Genomic DNA, 18,460 nt, shown 5'->3' on the forward strand with positions numbered 1-18,460 from the left:
CTGATGTTAAATTGTTTGTTTTTTCTAATTTCTATTTGGCCCTGTAAAATACATGATCCTGTTCTTTGGAAGAGTAATAAAAAGTACTTTGCATTTTTTTTGTTTACCCATATAAATTATGTTTAACTTTAAGACATAATTTTGCAGCTAGGTGCAGTTCGAGTTTGTAATCAAGCTGGTATTTGACTTTCCTGACAGCTGGAGAATATTCCAATGCTGTACTACAAAGGACAGGATCAACAAACGCAGCGCTGTTTGATGCCTGGACACACAAAGAAGTGTCTGTTCTATTGTCTCTGAAGCTCTTTACCATCCTACAGGCTTTTGATTGGGGAGCAAGCAGCAATGAATGACTAATTTCTGTTTAATAACCCCCAAGAGTCTTTAAAAGCAAACCCCAAGCCCCAACTTCAAAGTAAAGTCAAGTCGAAGCAGGCAAAGGGCTGAAGAATCTAACTCCGTCCAGCATGAAGTCGTTTGTGACCACGGCCGCCATTTTTCTGCTGTTAGCAAACATTTGCAGCAGTGTAAACGTCCAGGTAGGTGTCTGTCTTTCCAAAGGGTCCAAACTGCGCTGCATGCGCTGTTTCAGTTAGTAAAAAAACAGAAGTAATTCTAGGGTCCCAATGTTTTTCCTAGGAGCCCGCTGCAAGCTTTGCAGAATGCCAGAGTTGCTGAAAGCCCGTGCTGCTTAGTTTTGATTCTACCCCATGCCTCTTTCTTCCAGCTCCCTGCAGTTCCTGTTGGTTTATTTCTCCCTCTCAGGTTCTATTACAATCCCTACTTTCTCTCTTTGTCTCTCTTGTCCTGTATTTCTCTTAATGCCTCTTTTCTCATTTTTGCCTTTCTCTCTTGCTCTGGGTCAACCATGTGAAAATATTTTCCGGTCCCCAAAAAGGAGTGACAGTGCTCACAACTTGCAGTCACAAGTTAAGTGCAGTCACAAGTTAAGTTAAGTGCATTATAAGCTGCCCAGCATTTCTGGGTACATATCCAGTTGCTTTAAGCTGGTAGAATACATGCCTGGAAAAGGGCCCATACTTCAGAGAATTATGCACAAATTGTCAGTAATATCGCTTGCTGGCCATTCCAGCTGCAAAACAGTGGTTCCGAAACAGCGTGCTGTACTACTAGGTACGGTAGAACCACTCCATTGCTACAAAGTCACTTTTATTGTGCTTTAGTTAAGACTCGTTGATTAAGGTACCTCCTCTCTCAAATTCCCAGTTCTATGAAACGTAAAAAATTGCATCCTATGTTTATTCCATTCCATTAATTTTTTTTTTTTCATTTCAGTCAATTTTTTTCAATTTTGCATGCCAATAGTTGCTGTATTGCGCTGATTCTGAACCTACATTTTCTTGTGAATGGTTGGCTAGGACTGTGTGGTGTATAGATTAATATAACCTATAGCATTAGGAGGACATATAGGGGCATATGTAGAAGGGGATATGACCACAAGAATGTCACATTTAGCGACATTCTGATGGCGATATACCCTCCTACATAATTGCAAAGAGGAGTTAAGCAACTTTTTATGTGGCTTGACGCTGCCTTGAAAATAAAGCCCCTTTTCATGCACAACTTAGCATGAATGGGGCATGCAAAGTGTGTTGCTGTGGGCGTCCACAGCAACACCCATTACATTTTTTACGCTGCTCCAGCTTTACAAGGCTGGGGGCAGGGCCAAAAAATAAAGACAGAGAATACCTGGTCTTAAAATGGTGATACGAGGAGAAATGAATGTGTGCTGCTTTCTGCAACACACATAGAAAGAGCAAATCGCCATTATTTGTTTATGTGCAGGAAGGTGTCTCTTCATGCACGTAAACATTTACCCCTGCAGCGCAAGCACCCTTGTAACATGGCAGCGGGGTGCCTGTGCTGGCACTAGGTTGCTTTTTTAGCTCCAGAGCTAGGAGAAACACAGGTATTCACTGTATTTTTGTCAATACGGCGCATCCCAGCATTTTGAAAATGTCGGAGCATGGCGTTGCCAAATTTGTGGTAAAATAAATTGTGCTCCAGCCTTTTCTTGCACATATCCCCTTCGTTTCTAAAGGCCTGATTTCAAACGTTTTTGTGCATCTTGGTTCAATCAAGGTGGGAAAATTATATTTAACTCACAAAGGGCGCTGGAAAATGTCTAATTTCTGCCATTGCGTTGAAATTTCCATAATACCAAATGTTGTTTCTCAGTGAACAGTTCTAAACTTAATTGGAAACAGGGTTAAAATATTTCTCCACAAAGAAATTTTTTAAAAAAAGGTAAAAGATGCAAATTTAAATATGAAAATATTTAATAAGTTCTGCACTCGGTTTACGTACATGTGTAGACCTTGAAAACTGATAACGTTTTAGGAGTGTTTCCGTTATATTTTTTGAGTCCATGAAAAGTGATCAATTTGATCAAAACATTCATGTGATCTTATGGGGACAAATGTCTGAGTTATCTTCCATGGGAATTGTGCATCAGGCTATAATTGTTCTCATTGATCCCAGAGTCCTTTCCACTTAACTAAAATGCACGTGATGCGGAGCACTTTTATTTATGCCCCAGTGCCTCAATATTAAACGTATGAGATAAATAACACACGTGCCAAAAAATAACATCCTTTTTCTGTGTTACCATACCCACCTCCACATCACATTTTGTTTTCAACCAGAACCCCAGGCGTAATACTAGTTTTTTACACCACCATGCCTGAGATACTCACACCATGCCTGAGATACTGACACTATGCCTGAGATACTCACACCACACCTGAGATACTTACACTATGCCTGAGATACTCACACCACACCTGAGATACTTACACTATGCCTGAGATACTCACACCATACCTGAGATACTCACACCATACCTGAGATACTTACACTATCCCTGAGATACTCACACCACACCTGAGATACCTACACTATGCCTGAGATACTCACACCATACCCGAGATACTCACACCATACCTGAGATACTTACACTATGCCTGAGATACTGACACCATGCCTGAGATACTCACACCATGCCATTGCCTGAGAAACTCACACCATGTCTGAGAGACTCACACCATACCTGAGATACTCACACCATGCCTGAGATACTCACAACATGCCTGAGATACTCACACCATACCTGAGATATTCAAACCATGCCCATGCCTGAGATACTCACACCATGTCTGAGATACTCACACCATACCTGAGATACTCACACCATACCTGAGATACTCACATCATGCCTGCGTTACTCACACCATGTCTGAGATACTCACACCATACCTGAGATACTCACACCATGCCCGTACCCGAGATACTCACACCATACCTGAGATACTCACCCCATGCCTGAGATACTCACACCATGTCTGAGGTACTCACACCATGTCGGAGGTAGGCCAGTTACAATGAAGTGTGCTCTGCTACCCATGATGCTCTATGAAATAAATACATTGTGCATTGTTTCTCTAGCTGTACGACTGGCCTAATTAATATCGCCTGCAACATTCATGAGCCCAATCATTTTGGAGACATAAGAATAAGGGACTATCTTGGCTGCACGCGGAATTGCTGCTTTTGTTTTGTGACGTGTTGAGGGCCCAGCATCGTGCTTAAAGAATGAAGTTTAGCTTCTGCACGGTCTAAATCCTACTTCACATTTCTGCGCAATTGAAAGAAAATCCGACGTTCACAGGCCATGCCTGACAAAGGGGGATTCCCCGCGGCACTGAAATTAAAACAACTGCCTGGCTATTAAAATTGAAGGGGCAGGGACCTACCACAAGGTTTTTCCTCATTTCCCTGCATAAAAACCAGCACGATTTACCTTAAAGCACACTTTAAGCAGCAAGCCAAGTACTTGTCACATTTTTTAATACAATTATTAGAAATGTGTGTGCCTGTGGCTTCTCCACATGTCTAAATGGCAACTGAAACTTTATCAGAGAGTTATGACTTTTTGAGCACAGTGAGTTGCTAATATGTATATGTAGTTTTGTTGTAACCTTTCTACCTGTATGCTTCAAATACCAGCCTCAAACATACTGCTAATAAAAATCCCAGAACTGACTGAAAGGATCACGGGGTGTAGAGTCTCTCCTAGCTTTGAAGTTGTAGGATTGAAGTGGGCCAGAATATGTTTATCGCTTTGTGTTATTTTTTTATATAGGTTCATTTACCAAGTAGGGGGGTTTTAAAGAAGGGCCAAGATGTATCACATTTTGACACAGCGCAACGCAGCAAGACACCTTTCTTTGCTGCTTCAATTGAATAGGGCATGAATGTGCCATATCTATCAAGATGTAGTGCATTCCCACCTCCCCTTGCGTTGGGGCCCCTGTGGCTGCCTAGCACCAAGGCAGGGATCCTTGCACCATGGTGCGTTGCAGGCACGATTATTTTTGTGCAGGAAGGTATGCCTTCCTGCACAAAAACAATTTTTAGAGGTGTTTTCCTCTTCCTAAGTGTGATGCAGACTGTAGCACACTTAGAAATTGAAAACGAGGAGAAATAAAGATTTTTCTCCTCTTTGCGCTTCTATCGTAAAGACCTACCATTTTGACGCCTTCCCGCATTTATTATTCTTGGTAAATCTGGAAATGCACCAAAATGCATGGATGGATGCTTATGAACACACACCCACCACTCATGTAATGCTGAGAAATGCAGGCAGCGACTTGTGCTGTCCTGCGTTGCTTTGTATTTACCATGCCATGCAGGGCCACGCAAGGTGGCTTTGCGTTACTTGGTAAATCTGAATTGAGAATTGTGTTGCTCTTGGGACAACCTGCGTGATGGAATGGCAACGCAATCCTTTGATAAATCTGGGCCATACTATTTGCTCACAAATAGCTTCCTGCCCCTCTACATCAATGTCTCAAATGCATTAGGAAAACCTCTTCTTCATTGTCTTCTGATAGTATAATTCTTCATCTGCAATAGAAAAAACAATTACAATTCACAGAATGGAATCTAAAAGAAACATAAAACTCCACTGGATGAGCTGTTCATGTCTACCATTGGACAATTGTTGACCTGTCCAACTTTAGTCTGTTGCTGGATACTGTCATGTGCCCCTGATGTACATCATAATGTGCCCTCAATGGACATCACTCTATGTCCCCTACTGCATGTTGCCCTATAATCTCATAATGAGAGAGAGGGAAGGGATTGAGTTTACCACACCCACAGTACGGGCCTATATACTCTACAAATCCTGCCCTTAACATGAGTCCTATTTAGCTTTGGTCACTATCCCTCACTATTGCTTTCTGCAGACTAGGTTCAGGTTAAAACTTTTGCACTGGTTACTTGCAGAATCTCAGGGGCGGCATAAAGTGGAGGATTTGGGCCCCTGCACTTGTGTCAATTTTTCACCACATGATACTATGCATTTTGCGATGCTCTGTGATCATTACTGTCTCTTGCAGCAACTCTTTTTAGTGCATCTTCTGAAAGAGTACTGCTTTGTATAAGTAAGACCCGCTCTAACCTATCTCCTGATCCTGTTGAGTCCTTTAATCTGTTGATGCAAGTTTTCTTGCAGGTGCCCTTAAAAACAGAAAGAGACAACTTGTGTAATTTCTGTGCTATCAAGAATTGTTTGTGATCTGGGTCTGTGAAACAAGGGCTATCAGTTTTATAAAATACATTTTTAATATATTTTTAAATTATTTTTATGACAAAAATATCAGTTTTTCTGTACACCTTTTCAGAGTATTTTTATGCTATTGTATTATGAGTGTGTGCTTTTATGGTTTTAAGTAACCGAATAAAGAATATTTGACTTGACTTGCTTTGCCTCTGAAGTGCACATCACCTAGCATTATTTTATCCACAAGTTGTTGCATCATTCAGAATGATGCTCAGTGTTTGCATCATTCAGTACTCAAAGTACCCCCTGATTCAGGACATCAGGTCTTCTCATGAGGCACATTACCTTTGATATTGTGAGGCACATCAACTATTGGTCTCCTGAGGTGCGCCAAATTCTACTCCCTTGAGAGGTATCACCCAGTCCTTTTAAAAGGTACAACACCATGACGTGACCAGCTAGTGCAAGGTGGAAGCACGTCACCCGATCCTACTCTGTCCTGTTTACATCATCTTGTGCAACAAGAGAAGGTAGTTCCTCTGCGGGAGCTTATTAGACCCTGTATTATGATGAAATCAGCCTGTTCTGACCTAGTGGATCAGGGAGTTCTGAGTCGTCAGATATTGATGCCCTCACACACCTGGTATGGTGTCATGCTTCATCATAGTGTGCGCCTCGTCAAGCCAGCACTGCAATGCCTAACGGAACAGTGGGCTCTTTTTCTGAGAACTTTTGATCTGTTTAAAGCCGTACGGTGAGTGCACGTGGGGGGCTAAGAATAGGGTGGTGATGGGGGTGACATAAAAAGGTCTAAAGGAATCCAGAAAAGTTTTAATTCTGTTGGGATCCCTTGACACAATAAAAACCAGCTATGCTAACTAAGGGTGATTATGTACGCTAATAGCGATCATGTGAAAAGAGTAAATGTAATGGGGTCCACCTGTTTCATGCCTTATTTGCCAGAACGGTCAGACAGCATTTCTTCATGGCCTAGACATTACCTACCCTATGTATTAATTTCCAGGGGTCAATAAATTTTAACCTGTACCCTCTAGAGGTTAAAGATACTACACCTGTTTTGAGGCAGTGGGGATGGTTCCACCAACGATTACGGGAGGAAGTTCCCCTTAGGTGAGGCAGAGGGACTGTGGCTCACCTATGGAGAGAGCGATCCTTTTGGGAGAAGTGCCCTTGCCCTACCCTCATCTGCCAACCTAGGTAGGTCGAGGGCACTGCTGACCATTCTGGCAAATAAGGCATGAAACATGTAGACCCCATTACATTTACTCTTTTCACATGATAGCTATTAGTGTACGTAATCACCCTTAGATAGCATCGCTGGCTTATAAGTATGGCATTGACTGCGAGGTGGGTTGCGTCGGGCTTGGAGTCAGAGGGACCCCCAAGCAACAGTACCTTGGAAACAAAGTCTGTGGGTGATGCACAGCATTGTGGAGGTGTGGTGTCAGTGCTGAGGGGAAACAGGTTCCCTGGTTGCTACGTGAGAGGTGAGGCGTCGAGGCCGTGAGGAGATGAGGCATGGACTCCAGGACAGGAGAATCTAGGGGGCATGGGCGTTGAGGCATTGTTTCCAGAGAGTCGATGCAAAGTCGAAGAGTTTGTGAAGTCACCCTAGTTAGTTATCAGCTGATAACGGGATGCAGGAACTGGCAGTGATGGCGTCGGAGTGAGCGCTGGCACTGGGAAGGCTGATAACTGCAGGCATCAGCAGGCGTCGAAGGGCATCGGAGCTGCAGTGCAGGCAGGGCGGAGCATCATTCCCTTCACGAGCGGTGCCCCTGGCCTTGATGCAGGTCGCTGATGGAAGCACTGACTGTGTCGGAGTTGTTCTTCTTGCTTTATAACATGAACCACAAAATTCTCAGGGCCCAGGAACTGGAATTGGCACCCTTTTTTAATGCAGGAGTCCACACAGGAGTCCAGGTTTTGGTCAGTGGGTTGCAGGTGAAATCTTTGTGGCCCTGGGACTTCAGAACAGGAAGCCAGCACACACAGGCCCTTGGATATTCTTCTTCTAGTAGATTCGCAGCAAAATTCCAGTCTTTGTCCTCTCTTTGTAGAAGCAACAACTGCAGGCCCACCCAGCAAATCATACACAGCAAAGGGGCAGTTCTCCTCCTTACAGCTCTCCAGCTCTTCTTCTTGGCAGAGGTTTCTCTTGAGTCTGAGGTGATCTATTTCGCTGGGGTTTAAGGTCCAATACTTATACCCCATTTTCTCTGTGTTCTCTGTGTGGCTCTGTCCTCTGTGGTGAAGCATGACCACAGGAGATGGAGACAGCATTGTGCAAAGGAGACACTGCCTATTCAGGTGCAAGTGAAACTCCTCCCACCACTCTAAATGTCACCAAGGACTATTCAGCTCAGCTATGAGTCACCCAGGAAATCCAGGACACACCTCAACCCCCCTTGTGGCTGTCTTTATTGATGGCACACCCCAGCCCATGTCACTCCCAAATCAGACAGTCAATACACAAAACAGCTGAGGCAAACAGAATGGTTAAACAAGAAAATGTCTACTTTCTAAAAGTGGCATTTTCAAACACAATATGTAAAAACCATCTCCCTAAGATGATGTGTTATTAAATTCTGAGTTCGGAGAGCCTAAACTCCATTTCTCGATCTTGTCCCAATGGAAGGTTATACTTGTAAGATGTTACAAAGTAACTCCCATGTTAGCCTATGGGATATATAGCCTTTTAATAGTGAAAAACGAAATTGGCAGTATTTCACTATCAGGACATGTCACACATACCAGTACATGTCCTACCTTTCACATACACTGCAACCTGTCCATGGGGGTACCTTGGGCCTACCTTAGAGGTGCCTTACATGTAAGGAAAAGGAAGGCTTGGGCCTGGCATGTGGTTAAACTTGCCAGGTCGATGTGGTAGTTTAAAACTGCGCACACAGATATTTCAGAGGCAGATCTGAGATACACTTACAGGGCTATTCATGTGCGTGGCACGATGAGTGCTGCAGACCCATTGGTAGCATTTGATTACCAGGGCCTGGGCAGGCACAGTACACTTGACTAGGGTCTTACCAGTAAATCAAATATGCCAATCATGGATAACCAATCAGAATAACAATTTTCCTAGGGCGCACTAGCACTTTGACACTGAACAGTAGTGGCAAAGTGCACAAAGCATCTAAGCCAGCAAAAACAAAATGCAGCATGCCTTCAAAAATACAGGTGGTAGAGGCAAAAATGTCAGGGAAACCACGCCAAGTACACCAAGTCTAACAAACACACACTTGCACACCCACACAACCAATTATACACCCATACAGCCACTCACACACCTACTCACAGACCAACAAAACCACTCACACGCCTACTCAGAGACCCACACAGCCACTTGCACACCCGCATATACACCCAATCACACATTCACACACCCACACAACTACTCACACACCTACTCACAGACCCACAACTCCACTCCCACATCCACTCACAGACCCACACAGCCACTCATGCACCCATTCACACACACACTGTTGGTAGTGGGGGTCCTTGGCCCTCACTGTCGCCACCAAATGCTGGAGGCGGGAGTCCCTGTCCCACACCGCTGTTGTCAGGTGGGAGATTCGGACCCCTCGTTTCAACGTTAGGCTAAGTAAGGACACCATCTGAGATAGCCCTGCTCACCCCCTTAGTAGCTTGGCATGAGTAGCCAGGCTTATCTCCAAGGCATGAGTGTACAGTATGTACAACCACACTCACAGCAACCCACTGATGTCACTACAAATATAATCCGCACTAGTTTTTATAAAACGAGTATAATTTTTATTTAAGAAGATATACGATATGACCACACGCTACAATACCAACATATAATAATGGGTAGTATTCCTTCAGGTGGATTGGTAGGTTCTAATCCCAACCATCGCTTCTAACCAACAGTTAAGTTTACTTCTAACCGTTCCCAAAGGTTAGGCAGGTCGTATTGCTAGAATCACACATGTTGCAAAAGAAAAGAAATACTGCAATGCATAATGATATACCCCCGTACTGTGCACTAGAGAAACAATGCCATACGTAGCACCACAATCATGTACTTTGCAACAGAAGGAATAATGCAATGCGTATCACTGCCAGCAGGCCCTGTGCAAGGAAGAAACAAAGCAATGCTTCACGCTACAATCATGTAATTGTGCAATGGAAAAACAATGCAAGGTGCCACGTAATAATCCTGGACTATGCGATGAAGAAATAATGCAATGCGCCTCGTTACAATCATGTACTCTGCAAGGGAAAAATAACGCAGTGCATAGCGCACCCAGCATGAAGTTCATCAGGCAAAATTAAGTTCAGGTGTCATACGACAGTTCGAGAGTTCGTTAGCAGCAGTAAGTCAAAGTGTAATACGACAGTTTAGGTGCTCCGTTAACAGTTGGCCCCAATATTGGATCAATGATGACACAAAAGTACCGCTTTTCACTCCGGCTCCAGTACTGCACCTCCTTGGGGCAGCATGGGCCTAGATCCGAGCCGAAGCAACAGGTTCACGCAGCTGACAGAAGCGAGAGGCCGAGAGAGTGTCCCTTCGGGCCCGCACCCCACCCCAGGTGGTGATCCACGTTACCTGGGGTGGCGCGACCCCACTCTCCTCTCCTCCTTCAGCAACTTTGGCCTTGATCCAGAGCTCCGTCTAATGGGCACGGCAAGCTCGGGCCGGCAGCTCAGCTCCTCTGGGGCTGCCGGTCCGGGCCGCTACTGCTTCACTCCGAGGGCCCGATGACCTGGCCCTCTTTCCGGCTGTCTGAGCAGACACCGAGACCCATCCTCAGCACTGTGGAGACCTACTTCGATTTCAGTACACACACCACCCAGGCACTCCTCACCAGTGCCTGTGGTTGCACCGCGACACACACTCTGCGCGTCCGAGACTCGCCTCTTCTCTGGTGCACACGATGACCAGGCGCTCTTCACCAATGCCTCGACTTGCACCTGGACACGCACCCTGTGCGTCCGAGTCTCACCTCTTCTCCCGGTGCACACGATGACCAGGCGCTTTTCACCAACGCCTCAGCTTGCACCACGACACGCACCCTGCGCGTCTGAGTCTCACCTCTTCTCCCGGTGTACATGATGACCAGGTGCTCTTCCCCAAAACATTAGCTGGTACCACGACATGCACCATGCACGTTTCACTTCTTCTCCCGGTGCACACAACGACCAGGCGCTCCTCACCAACACCTCGGCTGCACCATGACACGCTCCTTGCGCGTCCGAGTGTCACTTCCTCGCTCGGTGCACACAATGACCAGGCGCTCTTCACCAACGCCCTGGCTGCACCCCGACAAGCTCCTTGCGCATCCGCGACTCAGTTTACTCCTGTGTGCCCACAATCACAAGGCACGGTTTCTGAGAGTCTCAAACTGCAAAAGCACGCACACACCGCGTTGCTTGGGACTTCTCCGTAAACTTTTATGTTCCTGTGTTTCCAAACAGGGAGCCAGCTCACCTCGGGCCCTTGGGGTTCAGGACGCAGCACAAAGCACTGCAATGACCCTTCAGTCTCTTCTTTAGTAAAAGTTACAAACTGCAGGCCAGCCCCAGATCACGAAGCAAGGGTCAATCCTATCCAGCAGTCTCTTCAGCAACTCCTTCCATGGCAGAGGTTCTTCTTGATCATGAAAGAGGCCAAAGCCTTTGCAGACTCGACCTATCCATTTCGCCATTCAAACTACACCAAATTCTAGGGGTTTCAGTTCTCTTAGTTATACCCCTTCATGTCTTTGAAGTTCTTTGTGCTCAGGGGTCCCTGACCCCTCCCTAGATCAGTTCTGGGTATCTCCCTCCCAGTGTCACCTTTCTCCCTTAGATACTGGGGGTCTGGATCCTTAATCACTCAGCTGGAGAAGGGTCAATTGGTTTATAGCAGCAGTCCAGGCCTTTTCACCTCCCGAGCTTCTCCTCCCCTGACTCTCCAGATGCAGGGCAGCCTGGTGCCATCTCAACCCCTCCCTGGGTCAAGACCTGTCCCAGCTCCTCTCACCTCACAGATCCAGACAGTTAATCCACATTCAGCAGATACACACAGAAATGCTTAAAGCACAAACTCAGCCACTTTCTAAAAGAGTGGTTTATGAACACACAGTGACAAAACCACTTTCACAGAAAGATGTGTTATGACACTGTGAGTTCATACATACTAAACTTCACCTCTCCATTTTAAACTTATAGGAAGCTAGGCTAACAAACACAACACCCAGCCTCCCCCATTGTATTCTATGGGCAGAATGGCCTTTCACCAGTGAAAAACGAAATGGAGTGTTTTTCACTGTCAGAACATAACACACACCTCAGTAGATGTCCTGTCTTTTACCCACACTGCACCCTGCCTGCCCAGGGGTTACCTGGGACCTACCACAGGGGTGCCATATGCAAAAGGGAAAGTAAGGCCTGACAAGTGGTTGCACTTGTCAGGACAACATGCTAACTTAGCACCCTGCGTGCTGGCCCTACACTGAAGGCCTGAGTTCCCTTCTCTGCACACCTTTGTATTACTAGCCCCTGCACACACAGTGCACATCACTAGGGTCTTTCCTAGTAAGGCCAACATACTAATCATGGCCAACCAATTACCACTACACTTTACATAGGGAACCCTTGTACTTTGACACTGACCAGCAGTGGCAAAGTACCCAAGCATCTAAATACAAAGGAGATAGAGGCAAAAAGTCAGGGGTAATCACGCCAAGCTATGCCAGGTCTAACACTCACATCCCCACTTACACACACATCCAGCCACTTACACACCCACTCACACATTCATTCACACACTCGCACACAATCAAAGGTTACAAGGACGTTACAGTTAGGAAATAGCATTTAAAAAACATAAAATCCACTGAAAAATACAAAGAGACATTATACATAGAAAATAAAATAAAACTGTGGAAATGTTTTCAAAAAGTGAAGGTTACAGGAACATTATAGTTGGGTTGAGATTTTACACACACAAAACTATAGAAATTCAGCAGTTATAGTTATCTCAAGTAACTATAACTCGGGCACTAAGGTAACTGTAGCTCGCGCCCTCCCCATGCACTGCTAATTAACTCAAATATTACATCACTGATAACATCTATCACATCATTGATAATATCACTGCAAAATTTGCAGTAAAAATATTGATGAGAAAACTGTGCTTGGTGGGCGAGTTATAGTTACCTGAGGGCACGAGTTATAGTTACTTGAGATAACTATAAATGCTGAATTTCTATGTGTGTGAACCTAACTATAACTTCCCTTTAACCTTTGTTTTTAGGTCGAGCCTAGCGCAGCGCGCATTTACTGCCCTCTGGGAGGCTTCTTATGAGCACTCCAAACTTCTCTGTGTGTGTCTGACTCCCCCGAGGCATTAGGGTTGGTTGTTGCCTGTGTCATTTATTTTTTGTAGGCTGCAAATGGCTAAAGGCGGGCGCATGTCCCACCTCTTTGGCAAAGGTTCACTCCCACAGTGTTTTGCTTCCAGGAGCGAGCAGCGGCGTGCAGGGTGGCGGCTGCATTCCTTACATTCCTTACAGTGCGTGCGCACCACTCGTGGGCTACCAGATTACCCTTTCCCTTGAAGGCTCATGTACTAATTGGCGCTAGCCTCACACTGACCTTCCAGGCCGAGGTGTCCTGGACATGCTGTCCACGCTTTTGCTTGTTTAATTGAGTGGTCCCGCGATGTTTCTTGCTTGCCTGTGGCTTCTCGTTCGGGTGTTTGTGATCTGCTCCTGTCTACTAGCGCTGCCCATGCTCCCGCCCCTCCCGTTGTCTCCACTTGGCACCTACATTTTTTTTCTTTATTTATTTTCAGCGCTTGGTAATGTGCGCATGCCGGTATGATGGCTCGTTGGAAATGCACTGCTTGCACGCGAGCTCTTCAGTAGGTTGTTCCCTCCCCACTCATGTGTGGTGGGTTGCCTTTTCTCCCGCACCCTCCCATTGTCTGTGTTGCCTATGTTGCTAACAGACAAGCGGGTGCCACGGGGAAGCGGAAGGCAGCAGCAGCTCTTCTCTCCTAAGATGGCGGCTTCCACAGTTTCCATGTCCGGCATTTAAATTAGCCCCTCTGGTGCTCCCGCGAAGTTCCCCAGCAAAGAGCAGCACACCAGTTTAAACGCGTTTTTCTGTAATTTCATTGTTGGTAAGTTTGCCTGGCAATTTGGCTGTAGTAGTAAGCAAGAGCCGCAGAGGGTGCTTGTGCCGTTCTCTCCACTTCCTCTACAGCATCCCCGATGTGCTGCTGTCCCCTGGCCTTGTCCTTTCCCGCGGTCATGCCCTGCTATTCCGATGGAGTCGCTCGAAACGAAAGTTAGTGAGTTCTCTGCAGGACCTGTTTTTTCTTGCTTGTTGCCCCTGTGATGAGCTTTTGCTCCAAACTGGTTTGCACATCTTGTTCTTTTGTAAATTTTATTCAAATCACCAGAAAGGTTTTTAATTCATCTTTTATGTAAGCTTAGTTTTAGACAATGTCGCCCGGCCTTATATTTTTTACGAATGCTGCCTGATCCTTTAACCAATTTTAGTGTCACTGCGAACTAGGAAAATGATTATTTGCTGACATGAATTGTTTTTTATTGTTTTTATGTGATTTGTGAACTTTTATGATTAATTCTGTATTAATCGAATAAAGTGATTTTGAATGTGAATTTGAATTTTGACTGCATGGTAAGTGCTGGGTTGGTAGAGGGTTGTGCATCTCGTTAATAATTTCGGGCGTCCGCACACCAGACCCCGGGGGCAGTGCGCATCTATTGATTTAATTACACTTCTTAACGAGACCTGTCGGAAAAGCGTGCAGCTACTACGGGGGCAAGGGTTCGAAAAAATAGTTTCTTTCAGCAGATGTTTTATATGTATGTGTGGGAACTGTGTGTCGGCTTTGAGAACCTACCTGGGTTTGTCAGTATCCGCGGGCAAAGCTAGAGCAGCTAAAATATTCAATCTGCTTTAATTCTGAATTGCGAGATATGTATTGCTATTGCGTAGGCAGTGATTTCCCAGGTGCCGACGTGTCTGATGTGCTGCGCTACTGGCTCAACTGAGGGAGGGGCTCATATTAGCTTTTGTGTCTGTTGCGAAAATATTAATTTTCCGGTCACGCTTGCGGCTTCATAATTTTAAGTTTAAAGTTGAATTGAAAAGCACAGTTCATCTTTGCAGCTGGTCACATCCTTCAGCCAGTTAAAATTATGAAAATGTCACACATAGCAATCTGAAACCTTGGCAGCTATGTTTTGTACGTTTCTGTCAAACATTTGCGGTTTATTCTTCTGATATGCAAAAGCTGCTACTACTTCCCACTGCGTCTCGCCTCCTTCCAAGGCACTGCAGCCTCGCTGGTAGAGGGTGGTGGGCTGATCAGGCCGTTGCCGGCATGGACATTGTGCAGTGGCCATCAAGAAGCTCATCTTGGATTTTGGAGGCAGCGACAAAGGGTTAGTTGATGAGCTGCTCGTTGTACATCTGCAAAAATCTGGTGGGTAAAAAATACATTGACCAGAATGCAGTTTGAGCTGGAGTAGCGGGTCCCGGGCCAGAGTCATGTTGTGTTGTCTCCTGCAGGTGGCCCTGTATATTAAAGCCTCGTTTGCTTCAGACATGCTTACTCAAGCTGTTGTTTCATTTTCGTAATAACATTGAATGGTATTTAATTAGAGGTGGATTGTTTTTAGAAGGGCTAGTGGTTTACATACTGCTTACTATCCCACCGCTTAGTCCTTGATGCATTGCAATGTTGTTTCACCTTATATAGTTCTACTCATGTTATCAACCTTAACACTATGTAAGGCCGAGCTAGTCTGGCAAAAAATGACCTCCAAATTACGAGTTAAACAAATCTCTCCAACTATGGCATTACACAACTGAGCTACCCTACCTTGACAGCACAAAGCTAATATTATTTGTACAAAAACAAACACTTTAATTAGGTACTTCACAATGCAGTCCTATGATATGCCTATTAGTGTCAAAGTGTTCATGTTAAAGAACAGTAGATGTTGTAGCACCCAGGATAATGTGCTGCATGGCTAAAAACTAATCAGATCCCTAATGCGAGACCTATTGGCTATGCCAGTGCTTGTTTTCAGTAATTGTTAGAACCGGCGGTCTCTAGTTGGCAGAGGTATACACTTCTGACAAATAGGGACCAACCAACTCTAGTCAGGGAAAGGGGATTACACACTCAGATAACCCCTGCTACCCCCTTGGTAGCTTGGCAGAGCAGACAGGCTTATCTCAGAGGCAGTGTGTTAAGCATTTATGACCACATACAGTAATAAAGTGAATACACTACAGATGGACACGACACAGAAGTTATTATAAAAATAGTATTTTTATATAAGGCTTAGCACAAGACCAAATAACGACAAAAATATACCACAGTCTTAATAAATACTCTTTGGAAGGAAAAATAATAGTTCAAGTAAGGTTTCTTCTTGGCAAATAGTTCTTTAGCAAAGTATTCTTCTGAGCACAGTTCTTTGGCAACAATGTAACCCCCACAGGAGTCACACGACGTCGAGTCTACAAGATTCCCAAGGTTCGGCGTCGACCGCGAGGAGCGCTACGTCGAGCCTGGAGTTGCAACAGACCCCACAAGTACAGTACCTTGAGAAACGAAGAAAACGATGATCCACGGCGTCGAGATGTCGGCGTCGGGGTCGGCGTCGATCGTGCCTCGGAGTCGGGTCAATCCGCAGCGGCGTCGAGGGATGTCGGGCCGGAGCAGCGCTCACGGCGTCGAGAAGGGCGTCGAGTCGATGCGATCAGCAGCGGCGTCGGGACGGGGTCACTTGGAGGCAGAGCCGATACTCACTCCTCACTGGCGTCGATACCGGCGTCGAGACGGGGTCACTTGGAGCCGGGGCCGATACCCACTGCTCACTGGCGTTGCTGCTGGCGTCGAGACTGCAGATTTTCCCTTGTGTACTGGAAACAACACTTTCCAGCAATTCAGCAATTCAGTAGATGGTGAAGTCCTTTGGCCCTGTGACTTCAGCAGGAGACTGGCACTCTTCCAGCCCTTGGAGATTTCCTAGCAAGTGTTCAGAGAGTACACACCAAGTTCCTCTCTCCTTGTTCCTTGGCAAAAATAAAGAAGCAGCTTTCAGGTTCCTCCACAGCAAAACAGCACTCTGGCAGAAAGGGGAGGCAAGTCCTTAGATCAGCAGGCTTCTTGTCCTTGGTACAGGTTTCCTTGTCAGAAGTGATCTGAGTTCTTGGTTCAGGGGTCCTTCTCTTATACCCCTTTTTCCCTTTGTTCCCTTTGTCCAAGCAGGGAGATTCCCACCAGCTCAGGTTTGTTGGGGGTGTTGCCAGGCAGAGGCACCTGGCCTATTCACTGAGCAGGGCAGAGTCCTCAGCCGCCCAGCAGGAGGCGGAGCCAGTATTGTCACTGGCAGGAGCAGGGCTATCAGTCGCCCAGCAGGAGGCGGAGCCAGTATTGTGTCAGGCAGGGCAGGCTACTCTTCCCTCACTCTATGTGTAAACGCCCCATTCACCCCACACTGACTCATTCAGACCTCTGGAGCCACCCAGCCCCTGACACACACACCAAACCAGCAGAGACCGGTAGATAGTTGGACAAGAAAATAGCCACTTTCTAAAAGTGCTATTTTCAAACATAGAATTTAAAAACCATCCATCCTAAAGGGTGTGTTATTAAATTCTGAGTTCAGGGATACTAAACTCGACTTGCTACCATGCTCCCTGAGTCAGATAGATTATAATGGAGTTAATAATCAGTCTGCCCAGTCTGGCCTATTGGAGGCAGGTAGCCCTTCAATAGTGAAAAACGAAAATGGCTGTAATTCACTATTAGGTCATGCCACACACATCAGGGCATGACCTACCTTTTACCAACAATGCACCCTGCCCTAGGGCCTACCATAGAGGTGTCTGAAATGTGGCAAAGTGAAGGTTTAGAGACTGGTAAGTAGGTTTCCTTACCAAGTCGACATGGCAGTCAGGGACTGCACGCAGGCGCTGCGGTGGCAGGCCTGAGACACATTTTACACGCTGCTTCTGTGGGTGGCACAACCAGTGCTGCAAGCCCACCAGCAGCAGTTAACTTACACGCCCTTGGCACACGCAGTGCACTAGACTAGGGTCTGAACAGTAAGTCAACCAAGCCAATCATGGTAACACCAATCAATGTAACAATTTAACATAGGGAGCACTTGCACTGTGGCACTGATCAGCAGTGGCACAGTGCCCAAAGCAATAATCCAGCAAAAACATCGTAAACAGAGGAGGCAAACAGAAAAAAATGGAGGAGAGACTCATGCCAATGATGCCAGGTCTAACACGTGTCCCCTCCAGCTGAAATGTGGGGAGAACTACCCTTCACCCAGGGAGTCCTCATCACTAAGGCGGAAAAATCTGGACAGACCATCAGCATTGGCGTGATCTGTACCAGGGCGGTGTTCCACCGTAAAGTCCATCCCCTGTAGGGAAATGGACCACCTCAACAGCTTTGGGTTCTCACCCCTCATCTGCATTAACCATCTGAGGGGCCTGTGGTCTGTCTGAACCCGGAAGTGAGTCCCAAACAGGTAGGGTCTTAGCTTCTTCAGCGCCCAGACCACAGCAAATGCCTCACGCTCTATCGCACTCCACCTTTGTTCCCTGGGAAGTAACCTCCGGCTGATGAAGGCTACAGGTAAGTCTCGGCCCTCCTCATTCATCTGTGCTAGAACAGCCCCCACACCATGCTCTGAAGCGTCTGTCTGGACAATGAATTCTTTTGAAAAGTCGGGTGCCTGGAGGACCGGTGCTGTACACATTGCAGTTTTCAGGGTGTCAAAGGCGTTCTGACAGGCGTCAGTCCAGATCACAAGTCTC

At 46.1% G+C, this 18,460-nt stretch overlaps 1 protein-coding gene across 1 annotated transcript in view; it reads left to right on the plus strand.

Moving 5' to 3' along the window:
- The first annotated feature begins 252 nt into the window (after window positions 1-252).
- LOC146867277 (guanylin-like) overlaps window positions 253-18,460 on the plus strand; it is a 51,948-nt gene continuing 33,740 nt past the window's right edge. Inside the window, exon 1 of the mRNA XM_085603945.1 lies at window positions 253-539. Coding sequence (XP_085460071.1) covers window positions 468-539 — 72 coding nt within the window. The 5' untranslated portion in view covers window positions 253-467. The remainder of the gene's footprint in view (window positions 540-18,460) is intronic.

This window comes from Triturus cristatus, chromosome 1_2, assembly GCF_964204655.1.
Source record: "Triturus cristatus chromosome 1_2, aTriCri1.1, whole genome shotgun sequence".
Lineage (NCBI taxonomy): Eukaryota > Metazoa > Chordata > Amphibia > Caudata > Salamandridae > Triturus > Triturus cristatus.